A 13,531-nucleotide genomic window follows, 5' to 3' on the forward strand; every position below is an offset into this window, starting at 1 on the left:
TTTGACAGAAAAAAATGCTTCTCCTCATGAGCCCCCTAGTGGCTGCATGTGTGAATATGTTATCATAAAGAAGCTCCAGGCTGAGTTCAATACAGAGTAAAGCAGCTTACAATACAGCCAATGGCCAAAAGTTTTGAGAATGACACAAATATAAATTTTCACAAATTCAGCTGCCTCAGTTTTTATGATGGCAAGTTGCATATACTCCAGAATGTTATAAAGAGTGATCAGATGAATTGCAATTAATTGCAAAGTCCCTCTTTGTTATGAAAATGAACTTAATTACCCCCAAAAAATTCCACTGCATTTCTGAATTTTTTGTCTGGAGAAAAATACTCAGATGACACAAAAATCGTCATTTTGTGTCATCAGAGGATTTTTTGGCCAGAGGCTACAGGTTGACAATACTGGATTTTACCGATATTTAGGTTTGACCGTACATGCCGGTGACCGATTATTTAACCGATATTTTTTAAAATGGATACTGGATTAAAAACAAAAATAACACTCCAAGGAAAACAGCGCTGAACTGAAATGTGCTAAATGAAATAAATATATATAAATATGAATATATTAAAATGAGAAATTCTACAGAACGAACTATACAGAAAATAATTAAACATTAAAATATTAAAGGTCAAATGTAATAGCTTTAGCTATAACCTAGAAACATATGTAAATTTCATAGGTAACACTTTGCAAGTCCTATTTGTTAACAAGGATGTATAATAGCTATCGTGAACTATATGCATTTTCAATATACAATATACATTTTTACTACATGTATTCATATTTGAGCAATACATTTGTACCTTGAACACTCATAGTTCATAGTACTTTAAGGTAATAACAGATCAAACTAAAATTGAAACTCAATTTAAAATGTATTACTAAATGTTGAAATAAACAAACTAACTGTTACAACACAGAAGGGCAGACACACGGATAAGGTAAACAGAGTATTTTTTATAATCAACCAGCAGAGAGTTTGGCAGTGCAGATGAAGGTGAGTGGATCTGAATTAGTCCCGATGATGTAGACTTGAATGACTCAGTTTGATTTTCTTGCAGATGGGGAACGGAAGGAGATACCAGACCCGGAGAAGACTCAGGAGGACACAGGAGACGAAGACCCACGAGGAAGACTGGAAGGCTGGGAGAGGAATCGACGGAACAGGTAAGTAGCAGTGGAGTCCTGAAGGTAAGCAAGGAGATAGTGTCTAGATGCAAACGATACCGGACAATGAGTGAGAGTGAGAGCGGGGTTTAAGTGCTGGAGGTGATTGAAGACTTGATGATGAGCAGGTGTGTGTGATCAGTATTCGGGAGAGGAGGTGCGTCGTGATTGAGTGAGGGTGGAGTCTGGCGTGATTGTAACATTACCCCCCCCTCCACGGCCGCTCCCGACGTCGTGGCGGTCGGCCTCTTCCCCGAGGTGCGGGTCTTTCCGGATGAGTGGCATGGAACTGATCAAGCAGGTTGGGATCAAGTATATCATTTCTGGGTACCCATGAACGTTCCTCGGGACCGTAGCCCTCCCAATCCACGAGATATTCTAGAAGACCACCACGACGCCGGGAGTCCAAGATCTCATGAACCTGGTAGGTAGCACCGTCTTCTAGGATAAGTGGAAGGGGAGGTTCCGCCGCTGCGCCAGACTCTGAGGGAACAGAAACAGAAGGATAGTGAGGTTTCAATAAGGAGACATGGAAGGTAGGATGAATCCTGTACTGTGGTGGTAATTGGAGTTGATACGTGACAGGGTTGATCTGCTTCACGATGGTAAAGGGGCCAATGAACCTGGGACTCAGCTTTCGGCAAGGCAGACGTAACCTGATGTCCCTGGTGGACAGCCAAACCTTCTGACCTGGTTGATACGAAGGGGTGTCAGAGCGACGAAGATCGGCTGTCATCCTACGTCTGCGCAATGCCCGTTGTAGATGGTGGTGTGCTGAGTCCCAAACCCTCTCGCTCTCTCGGAACCAGTAGTCGACTGCAGGCACATCTGATGGTTCCCCAGTCCAGGGGAACAATGGAGGTTGGTAGCCGAGCACGCACTGGAATGGAGTGAGTCCAGTGGTAGGTTGCCGTAGAGAATTCTGTGCGTACTCGGCCCAACCCAGGAACTGGTTCCAAGAGTCCTGGTGGCCATGACAGAAGGTACGGAGGAAACGTCCGATCTCTTGGATCTTCCGTTCTGTCTGCCCGTTCGACTGCGGATGGTAACCAGAGGAGAGGCTAACGGTCACACCTAGGAGTGAGAAGAACGCCTTCCATACCCTGGAGATGAACTGAGGTCCCCTATCCGACACAATGTCTTCTGGAATTCCATAAACTCTAAAGATGTGGTTGAACATCAGCTCGGCAGTTTGAATGGCAGTGGGGAGTCCTTTCAGGGGAAGTAGACGACAAGACTTGGAGAATCTATCGATGATTACTAGGATGCACGTACAGTTATCAGAAGCAGGTAAGTCCGTTATGAAATCAACTCCTAGGTGTGACCAGGGTCTGTTGGGAACGGGCAGAGGAAGTAGTTTGCCAGATGGAAGATGACGAGGGCTTTTCGAGATGGCGCAGTCCTTGCAACCTCTCACGTACCTTCTGACGTCCGCTGCCATATTAGGCCACCAGAAGCGTTCTTTCAGCAGCGAGAGGGTCTCATTGACCCCCGGGTGGCCAGTGCCCAGTGACGTGTGAGAAGTGTGGATGAGAGGAATGCGTCGAGTCCGAGAAAGGTAGGTCAATCCTGGTGGGCAACCCGGCGGAGTGTTGGCGGAGACATTGGAGGAGGGCAAGGTTTCCTCAGACCAGGTGATGGGGCTTACAAACAGTCTTTCAGGCAGAATGGATTCAGACTCTTTCGTAATCTCGTTTGGATTATGGAGACGGGATAAGGCGTCCGCCTTGACATTCTTGGACCCAGGGACGTAGGAGATGGTAAAGTTGAATCGGGTAAAGAACAGTGCCCATCTTGCTTGTCGTGGATTTAACCTCTTGGCGTCTCTGAGATACTGTAGATTCTTATGATCTGTCAACACCACGAATGGATGTTGTGCGCCCTCCAACCAATGTCTCCACTCTTCAAGAGCCAGCTTAACGGCTATCAGCTCCCTGTTGCCGATGTCGTAATTGACCTCCGCCGGGTTGAATTTGCGGGAGAAGAAGGCGCATGGATGAAATCTACCTGGAGTCCCCTGCTGCGATAGAATCGCACCCACTCCTGTGGTAGAAGCATCAACTTCCACGACGAAGGGCTTTTCTGGATCTGGATGGATCAAGAGAGGAGCGGAAGTGAAGGCTTTCTTGAGGGACTCAAAGGCGTGGGTGGCAGAAGGTGTCCAGGACAGAGACTTGGGCTTGTTACGTAGGAGGTGAGTAAGTGGACTGGAGATGGTACTGTAGTTCTGGATGAAACGGCGGTAGAAATTGGAGAATCCGAGGAATCGTTGAAGTTCTTTGATGGTGGTAGGTATGGGCCAACTGCGAATGGCCTACACCTTCCCCTCGTCCATCCGAATGCCACTGTTATCGATGTTATAACCAAGGAACTGCACTGAGGGTTGGTGGAAGGAACACTTCTCGGCCTTCAAGAACAGCTGGAACTCCCTCAGGCGTTTCAGGACCTCCGCAACATGGTGGCGATGTTCCGTCATACTCCGGGAGTAAATCAGGATATCGTCGATGTAGACCAGAACTGACTTGTGGAGGAACTCCCGGAGTACTTCATGGATGAAGTCCTGGAATACGGAGGGGGCGTTGGCCAATCCATAAGGCATGACCAGATACTCATAGTGTCCAGTAGGGGTCACAAAGGCCGTCTTCCATTCGTCCCCCTCACGTATCCGGATGAGATTGTATGCGCTGCGGAGGTCCAACTTGGAGAAAACAGTGGCACCTCGGAGATGTTCCAGTGCAGCGGGGACGAGAGGAAGGGGATAGCGGAACTTGACGGTGATACGGTTGAGTGCACGGTAATCAATACAGGGCCGCAAGCCTCCATCCTTCTTTGCCACAAAAAAGAAACTGGAAGCAGCAGGGGACGTAGACGGACGAATGTAGCCTTGCTCCAGGGCCTCCTTGATATATTCTTCCATGGCCTTCTCCTCCGGCAGTGATAGAGGGTAAATCTTACCTCGGGGCACTGGCTCACCCTGAAGCAGATCGATGGCACAGTCCCATGGCCTATGTGGAGGCAGCTTGGAGGCTCGCTGGGGACAGAAGACATCACTGAAGTGGGCATAACAAGGAGGAATATCCACAGAACGTTTCTCCACAGGGCTTTCGATGGAAGTAGAGCAAAGGGGTAACCTCTTGGAACGTGGAATCGGAAGTGCAGGAAAACAGCTCGGGAAACAGCTACTGCCCCACTTCAGGATCTCTCCTGTCCTCCAGGAGATGATGGGGTTGTGCTGCTCCAACCATGGGCGCCCCAGAATCACATCAGCGGTGGACTCCTCCAGAACCAGTAGATGTTGTTGTTCCACATGTAATGCTCCCACTAGAAGTTGAACGGGTCCAGCACTGAAACTCACCCGTCTCCGACTGAGAGGTCTGCCAGTTATCGAGTTGACCTGGTAGACGGATTTCGTGGCAGTGGATTTGAGCTTGAGCTGCCTGCAGAGGGCGCCGGAGATAAAATTGCCTGCGGAGCCTGAGTCGAGTAGAGCGCGGACTGGAATAACAAGATCGGCAGTAATTAGTTCTACTAAAGTAGTGAGAGGCTTCATCTGTTCAATAGAAGGAACTATTGCACTCACCATGGGACGAGGAGGACGAATGGGACATCTTGAGATGTAATGTTCAGTAGAACCACAATATAGGCATAGATGCTGTGTTATCCGTCTTTGACGTTCAGCACGTGATAACCTTGCATTATCCAGCTGCATGGGCTCGTGGACTGGTTCTGGAGGGCTGATGGACTCAGGTCGGCGGAGGAATGGAAGAGTGAGCGGCTGGTCTGGGTGCTCCTCGAGACACGACTGCAAACGAGTGGCGAAGCGTGTAGAGAGTTGAATAAAACGTTCCAGCCCGAAGGAATCCTCGTATGCAGCGAGATGCAACCGTATATGTGGATTTAACCCTTGACGATATGTGGTAATCAGGGCTTGTTCATTCCACCCACTGGCAGCAGCTAATGTACGGAATTGTAGGGCATAATCACTCACAGACATATTATTCTGCTTCAACTGATACAGTCGTTCTCCAATCGACGAATCCCTGGTGGGCGTTCCAAAAACTTCTCTGAAGTGAGTGATGAAACTGGAGATCGTCTGGATACTGTCACTCTTCTGTGACCAGAGTGATTCGGCCCAACGAAGCGCTTTACCATTCATCTGTGAGATTACAAACGCTACCTTTGAGATGTCAGTTGGATATAAATGCGGTTGCATCTCCCAGACCAGCGAACATTGCAGGATGAATCCATTGCAATCCTCCGCCGATCCTGAGAAGGGCGCCGGTCGGGCCATGGGACTGGCGATTACCGGGGGTGAAGAAGTGACGATGTTTGCGGAAGTGGTAGCAAGTGGAGGTGCGGGTAGAACCGGGGGAAGTGCCTGACGAAGATCATCCGCGATGGTATCAAAGGGATCCGAAGTGCTCATGCTGGCGTGCGTTGTTTTGGTCCGGTATTCTGTTACAACACAGAAGGGCAGACACACGGATAAGGTAAAGAGAGTATTTATTATAATCAACCAGCAGAGAGTTTGGCAGTGCAGATGAAGGTGAGTGGATCTGAATTAGTCCCGATGATGTAGACTTGAATGACTCAGTTTGATTTTCTTGCAGATGGGGAACGGAAGGAGATACCAGACCCGGAGAAGACTCAGGAGGACACAGGAGACGAAGACCCACGAGGAAGACTGGAAGGCTGGGAGAGGAATCGACGGAACAGGTAAGTAGCAGTGGAGTCCTGAAGGTAAGCAAGGAGATAGTGTCTAGATGCAAACGATACCGGACAATGAGTGAGAGTGAGAGCGGGGTTTAAGTGCTGGAGGTGATTGAAGACTTGATGATGAGCAGGTGTGTGTGATCAGTATTCGGGAGAGGAGGTGCGTCGTGATTGAGTGAGGGTGGAGTCTGGCGTGATTGTAACACTAACAGTGAATAATACTTCTACAGCACTTATTAACCTTAGTTAATGCTAAAAATAGAATCTCATTGTAAAGTGTTAACATTTCATATAAATCCAAAGAGTCAAGATTAAAGATGGCCATATTTAAATTTCTGCAACGGCCAAAGCATTAAAATTACATGTATAGTCTCTCACTTTATTTACTTCTATTTTAGAACACTTGATGATTATGTAATTAAAATAGTAATATGTATTGTAGTGATAAAAAATAACTGAAATCTAATGCATTTCTGATTTGTTTATGTTTCTTTCGGCTGCATGAGCATATCAATGTTGAGAAAGCAATCAGGTCATTAGCTTTATATATGCGACTTTGCCGGCTAATGAATGCATAAAAGTGACCAGCTGGGTAATGGAAATAGATGGTAACAATTGCAACATTAAATATTTGGGTTAGGTTTGGGTGTGTTTATGTCCTAAAAGTATTAAATCCTCTTATTCGTTTACAAGTGCTTAAACAAACTGGCTCCCCCCTACTCTCTGAGCTATTAGTGCAACACAATCCTTCCATGGGTCTTAGATCAGGGACACTTTTATCTATCCCACAGTTCAGACTAAAACAAATAGGCCATTGTGCCTTTGCTATAGCCGGGCCTAAGCTATGGAATAGTAAACAATTTCAGGTCAGATCTGCACCAAGTCGCTGCTGAAAACTTACTTTTATTCACTTGCCTATAAATAATAATAATTTGTGCCATGCATTTTAGGAATATATTTTTTGGTATGTTGTCTTCTTTAATTATTTTTCTGTCTTTTCTCCCTGTTTGATGTATGCTTGTTTTATGATGTTTTGTAAAGCACGTTGGTCAGCCTCGGCTGTATAAATGGTGCTATATAAATAAAAATAAGCTTTGACATTTGATATTCTCAAAACTTCTGGCCATGGCTGTACATGTTCTGTAATTTAATCACATAGACCACAATGGAGAAACTATAACAGCAATGTAATGTAAAACACATGAGATACCTTTTGGAAGCTGATGTTGTTTTCTCACTTAATTCTGGTGGTTTTTCAATTGATTGGTCACTCTTCACTGACACAGAGCTGAAAACATCAGAGTCTGATATTTCACTGATGACACAAAGAACAGAGAAAATTATTAAATACAGTATAGCTATGCAGTTTTCTTTCTCTCTACAATAGATGGTTGTATTTATGTTTGGCTGCCTGTCTCTTTCACTGGTGAATGTATGCACCCTAGTGGCTTCCTGTGTAATAGTATTACTCCAGACTAATCTCACAAAAGAGTAAATCAACTTACCAGACATCTCATTCTGTCATTTATTGTTTTATTCAGTCAAGTTATCACATAAAACTTAGTGGAGACATTAACTAACAGCAAAGTAATGTGCATTAAATACCTGGAAGGTGATGATGTTTTTTTCTCACTGAAGTTTGGTCCACCACCTCTTGAATGGTCACTCTTTATAGACACAGAGCTGGACACATGTGAGCCTGGTCTTTCTCTAATTACACAAATAACAGAGAAAAAAAACTTTACTGATGAACTGAACTGAGACTTCATCCTAAAAACTGATCAGGTCAGCTACATTGGAATCTAAACTGGTAAAGTCAAGTAATGTGCTGGATCCTCACCCTTAACAATATTCACTTCACTAAAAACACATGTGGATCTGCACTGTACGCGTTTTATTATGTGTAGTGTTTATTTAATATGTGTAGTTTTTACTGCGCCATTGTGTGCAATTAGGAAGTCCTGTTTGCCATGTATATTTCTATATGTTTACATGTTATTAAAGTTTCCACATTATTTACATTTACTATGAACTACATCCAGCTGGTTGTTATCACAGAATAAACCCCAACGTGAAGCGGAGAACACAAAAGATTGACAAGTCAATGACAATGATTATTTACATAATATTTAATTGAAATTGAAAATATTGAAATTATTTGAAGCTTGAATCTCAAATCAAAATAAAAACAGGAGTTTTGAGCCAAGACAAAAGAACAAGTTCCAATAACAACAAAAACATTAAGAGATAGTGTACAGTCATATTTCTTATTACATCGCTTTTCACCAAATTAATAATAACGTGGACATGAAATTCTGATTTTAATCAAAACTTTCAAAATCTGACCTGTTTATTATGTTATAATCCTTTACAATGTACAAAACAATAATCAACATGAACACCACAACAATATTACTTTACGGTTCGTTTGTATGAAACGAGAGTGCGAGTCCTCGCTGTAGCACCAGAGACATGAATAAGCACTGTTAAATATATTATATATGGTCAGCATGATGTGACAGACCATGAATGGTTGAACTGAGAGAATCCTGTGTATGTGACGTCTTCAGTGTTGTAATGTAACGGAGTACAAATACTTCGTTACTGTACTTAAGTAGAAATTTCACGTATCTGTACTTTACTTCGTTATTTAAATTTATGTCAACTTTCACTTTTACTCCACTACATTTCCTCGATAAAATGTATACTTTTACTCCGCTATATTTCCACTAAGCATCTTCGTTACTCGTTACTACAAAATAAAATCAGAAGAAATGTGTGCGACTACAATAAGGGAGGTTTGGCGAATCACTGCTCCTAGATTGCAGTACGCACGCTCCGCACGGCGCGCGCTCTATTTCAGCTTAATGCTTGTTTGTTGGTTGCCATGCCAAAAGAGGAGGAAGCACAACTGAAACCGCCATGGAAGCACGAGCACCTGCTGGAGGACCTGGAGCATGTTTAACCAGAGCTGCCAACTCTCACGCATTCACCGTGAGACACACGCAATTGACATTTTTCACACGCTCTCACGCCACACATGCATTTTCTCACGCACAGAAAAATCGCGAAGCAAAGAGGACACGGAGACCGACAGACTAGACAAAGCAGGTTACTTTATGACAACTTACCGAAATGTACGTATATTCCTCATACATAATATCGATCAATAAGTGTTTTTCATCAGCGTGAAGAGGTCAATAACATAGCTGAAGGACAATTATGTCACATTTACCTCAGGAAAGCCATTTAATAAACATAGGCTAGCCTATAGCACAGTTGGCAAAAAAATAAATAAATAGCTATAGAGAGTATTTTGCTAAATATGTGTTCTATATTACATATTTATTATATTTGCACTTATATCATTAAAGTTTTTATTATAATAATAAAAAACGCATTATATTTAATTATTTTTAACCTTAAATAATAGCCTACTACCAGCTGATAGGGCTCTCTGTACAGCATTAGGTGAGTTGTTTTTTTTTGTTTTGTTTTTTGAGAAAAATTAACGCCTATCTTGTGTAGCCTACCTAATATTTATACAAATGAGTCAATATTAAATCAAATCACAATTGAATTGAAATAATAAAAAAGCGTAGCTTACCAGAAATTGTACCATGTTAACATTGTAACATGTCACTAAACCTAATAAAATTCAGTTTAATTACAAAAATGTTAGTGACAATCACAATACACTTATTGTGATGCAATTTTTGTTTTTTTTTACAGCTAAAGGTACATGCAGTGGGAAATAAACGATAACACAAGTAGCCTACAGTACAGGCTACACAGTCCCTCCAGTTTTTCGCGTTTCCGTGATCGCTGAATTAAACGCATAATCAAAAAAAAAAAAAAAACTTTTACTTTTACTTCAATTACTTAAGTACATTAAATATCAGAAAATTACTTTTGATACTTAAGTACAGTATATATCAGATACTTTAAGACTTTTACTTAAGTAATATTCTAAAAGGTAACTTTCACTTCTACCAAAGTCTTTTTCTAGTACGATACTTGTACTTTTACTCAAGTATTGCTTTCTAGTACTTTATACAACACTGGACGTCTTTGAGATGGTCAAGCAACTGAGGTAAATGGGAAGCTCTATCTGTCCAAATTTTGTGCACACTTGTCAGACAGCTGCGACACATTAAGACAGCTGACAGGTTTGGGAGTGTACTGATGTACAGGAAGAATCATTCACTAAATTGAAACAAATTATTGCCACAGCACCTGTTTTGAAGTGCTACCATCCAGAAGAATACCTAGTTCTTCAGTGCGACTCCTCTGAAACAGGATTGGATGGAGCACTTCTACTGGCAGGACATCCAGTTGCTTTTTGTAGCAGAGCACTTATGCCTGCGGGTATGCTAAAATAGCAAAAGAATGCCTGGAAATCCTGTTTGGGATGGAGAAACTACACCAGGACACTGTGGTTCATTCTGACCACAAACCCCAAGAAACAATAAGAAAGCACTTCCTGATGCACCCAAGAGAATGTTTTTGAGACATCAGAGATATAACAACAATGTTGTCTAAGTTCCGGGTTGACTAATGCACCTAGCAGACGCCCTCAGCAGAGAGTATTTACAAGAGTATTATGAAGGTAAAAGGATGTCATAAAGAACTGCATGCGCAGGGTAAGATTTGTGAAAGCGTACATAAGATTGCAAGTGTAAATTAAATTTGCATGCGCAAGAGATGATTTGTTTACTCTTATCTGATTGGTTCAATAAACACACCAGTCACCAGAACACATCTTATTCTTCATTTGGCTCAGAAACGTTCTCGTTGCCGAAATGATACTTTTAATGCACACATACATGTTAAATAAATAAATAAATAAACAAACAAACAAATAAACATAAATCATGATTGCTTAATAAGCTGTTTATTACAGCACCATTAGGCTAATTAAGGCTGACTGACATTCATACTGAATTTCAAGCTGGTTAATGTTATTGGATTGAAATTTTATACATTATATAATCTGTTACACCATTGAGCTGATGTTAAACTTTACAATCAAAACATTTAATACCCATTCTTTATGTAATAATACCATTCTAGTAGTAATTATGACACACCTTGTGTCAAAAATGATTGATGGCTTTGACCTTTGACCTTTTGACAGGTTGAACTTCCGGGGTCAGGGATTAACCTTTGCCCTTCCTAGCCCTAAATCATGTGGTTTTGACAGTTAGTTTGACCTATTGACTCTCCCTATTATATGTCATATTTTTGACAGTTAGTTTGACCTTTTTAACCCGGCTAGCCCTCAATCATGTATTTTTGACGGATGGTTTTGATGAATGTTTGAAGCCGGTGTCAAGAAGGGTTATATGGGGTGTGTGTCTGTGCGCGCGCACTCCCACCCTCCACATCGGGTACTGTGTTTAAACAACGTCACACAAAAACATTCTATCCTTTAAAATAAATATCTTGCTAATTAAAATAAAGTTGAAAAACATTCTGTTCTTTAAAAGTGTATAAATGAAATGGTTATAATATAAAATAAATATCTTGCTAATTTAACTAAAGTTGAAAGACATTATATCCTTTAAAAGTATTTAAATTAATTGCTTATTAATATAAAATATATAATATAAAATCACAGAGCGGTTCTCTCTCTCTCTCTCTCTCTCTCTCTCTCTCTCTCTCTCTCTCTCTCTCTCTCTCTCTCTCTCTCTCTCTCTCTCTCTCTCTCTCTCTCAGCTCCGTCTGTCGGTCTCTGACTCAGAGTGATTCCTGAGCATTCCTGAGCGCATTGGGGGCTGCTCGGGCACTGTGATTAAACAACGTCACACAAAAACATTCTATCCTTTAAAAGAGAACAGTATGTTTTTTCAACTTTAGTTTAATTAGCAAGACATTTATTTTAAAGGATAGAATGTTTTTGTGTGACGTTGTTTAAACACAGTACCCGATGCGGAGGGTGGGAGGGCGCGCGCACAGACACACACCCCATATAACCCTTCTTGACACCGGCTTCAAACATTCATCAAAACCATCTGTCAAAAATACATGATTGAGGGCTAGCCGGGTTAAAAAGGTCAAACTAACTGTCAAAACTATGACATATAATAGGGAGAGTCAATAGGTCAAACTAACTGTCAAAACCACATGATTTAGGGCTAGGAAGGGCAAAGATTAATCCCTGACCCCGGAAGTTCAACCTGTCAAATGGTCAAAGGTCAAAGCCATCAATCATTTTTGACACAAGGTGGGTCATAATTACTACTCATTCTGATGCAGTGTTTTTCAAGTCATGTGACATGAAACATGATTTCATGGTATTTAACACTCAATTATATATTTTGAAATACTGTCTTGGTCGCACTGTCAATATTCTGATTAGTGATAACTTTCATGTGACTGATCATGCTATTATATGTAACTAGTATGAATAACAAAATGCTTTCTCTGTGTCCAGATTCAACTGTAATGAAAAACTGATACTAAATCAACATAAACTCAACTTTGACAAAAAGTAACTTATTATGTCTGAATAAAAACCTAGCTCACAGGGAATACACAGCATTTATTATGCTTATATAGGGCTATACAGACATCTAGTGGTTACACGATGGCACTGCAGGTGATAAATGGTGTTTTAGGAGCATCTCATAATTTAGAGATGCTCTTAAAATACACATTAAAGGGAAAAAATATTATTGCAATTCATAGTACAATAATAATAATAATTCTGGAATCCTCCCGGTAGATACTAGGCCTACATTCAGCAGCATCAAGATTACACACTGATATGGCCTGATGAGCAGGATACATGCACTGAATACACAGAAATGTTCTTTCTTAACACACAAGCTCAAATTCAGTATGGATTCATATAGTCAACCTAATGGTGCACAGCTTATTAAGCAATCATGATTTATTTGTTTATTTATTTATTTAGCATGTAGGCCTATGTGTGCATTAAAAGTATCATTTCGGCAACGAGAAGGTTTCTGAGCCGAATGAAGAATAAGATGTGTTCTGGTGACTGGCGTGTTTATTGAACCAATCAGATAAGAGTAAATTGAGAGTCATCGAGAAGCTCATCTGATTGGCTACATGAAGAAGGTGGACCCGCCCTCCTCTTCACGCTTGCAAAACTCAATGAGTGAGAGAATCGTGCCAAAACTGGAAGCGCAAGTAAAAGAAAGACGCAACTGTACAAATCGGGTTATTTTGGGAACTTTTTTGCCCCATGAAAAAAATGGAAGTCAGAAGAATACATATCCCATTTATTTTGCCTTAGCATGAAGCTGCAGTTTCACAATAGGCCTACATGAATTACACTTACGAATAACAGTAAAATGCAGCAAATATTTGTTTATTACATTTGAATGGCAAGACTGGCAGTCCAAATTCGATTTTTGTGCATATCCGATTGAAATCCGATTTATCAAGTTTGAACAAAGTGTGAATGTGATTTTTACAAACCATATGTGGCACATTTCTGGAAATCCGTTTCAGTCTGACCGCTTTGATCGCATTTTGTGTGGTTTAAGTGACTTTCTCACGGCACGTATAACATAAACATCAGACGTTGTAATAGGAAACATGCTGAAAGTCACCATAGAAACCAATGCAGACTATGGTCAAAAGTGGGAACCGATTTGTTTTCATTAAACAA

The 13,531-nt window shown here is 41.4% G+C and overlaps 1 protein-coding gene across 1 annotated transcript in view; it reads right to left on the reverse strand.

Moving 5' to 3' along the window:
- Positions 1-13,531, reverse strand: part of LOC311085624 (uncharacterized protein) — a 65,567-nt gene that overhangs the window by 46,236 nt on the left and 5,800 nt on the right. The window contains exons 3-4 of the mRNA XM_084118157.1: positions 7,495-7,599; positions 7,100-7,204 (exon numbers count right to left, since the gene is read on the reverse strand). Of these exons, the coding sequence (XP_083974283.1) occupies positions 7,100-7,204; positions 7,495-7,599 (210 nt within the window). The remainder of the gene's footprint in view (positions 1-7,099; positions 7,205-7,494; positions 7,600-13,531) is intronic.

The sequence above is a fragment of the Abramis brama genome, assembly GCF_963993115.1.
Source record: "Abramis brama genome assembly, chromosome: 6".
NCBI classification, from domain to species: domain Eukaryota; kingdom Metazoa; phylum Chordata; class Actinopteri; order Cypriniformes; family Leuciscidae; genus Abramis; species Abramis brama.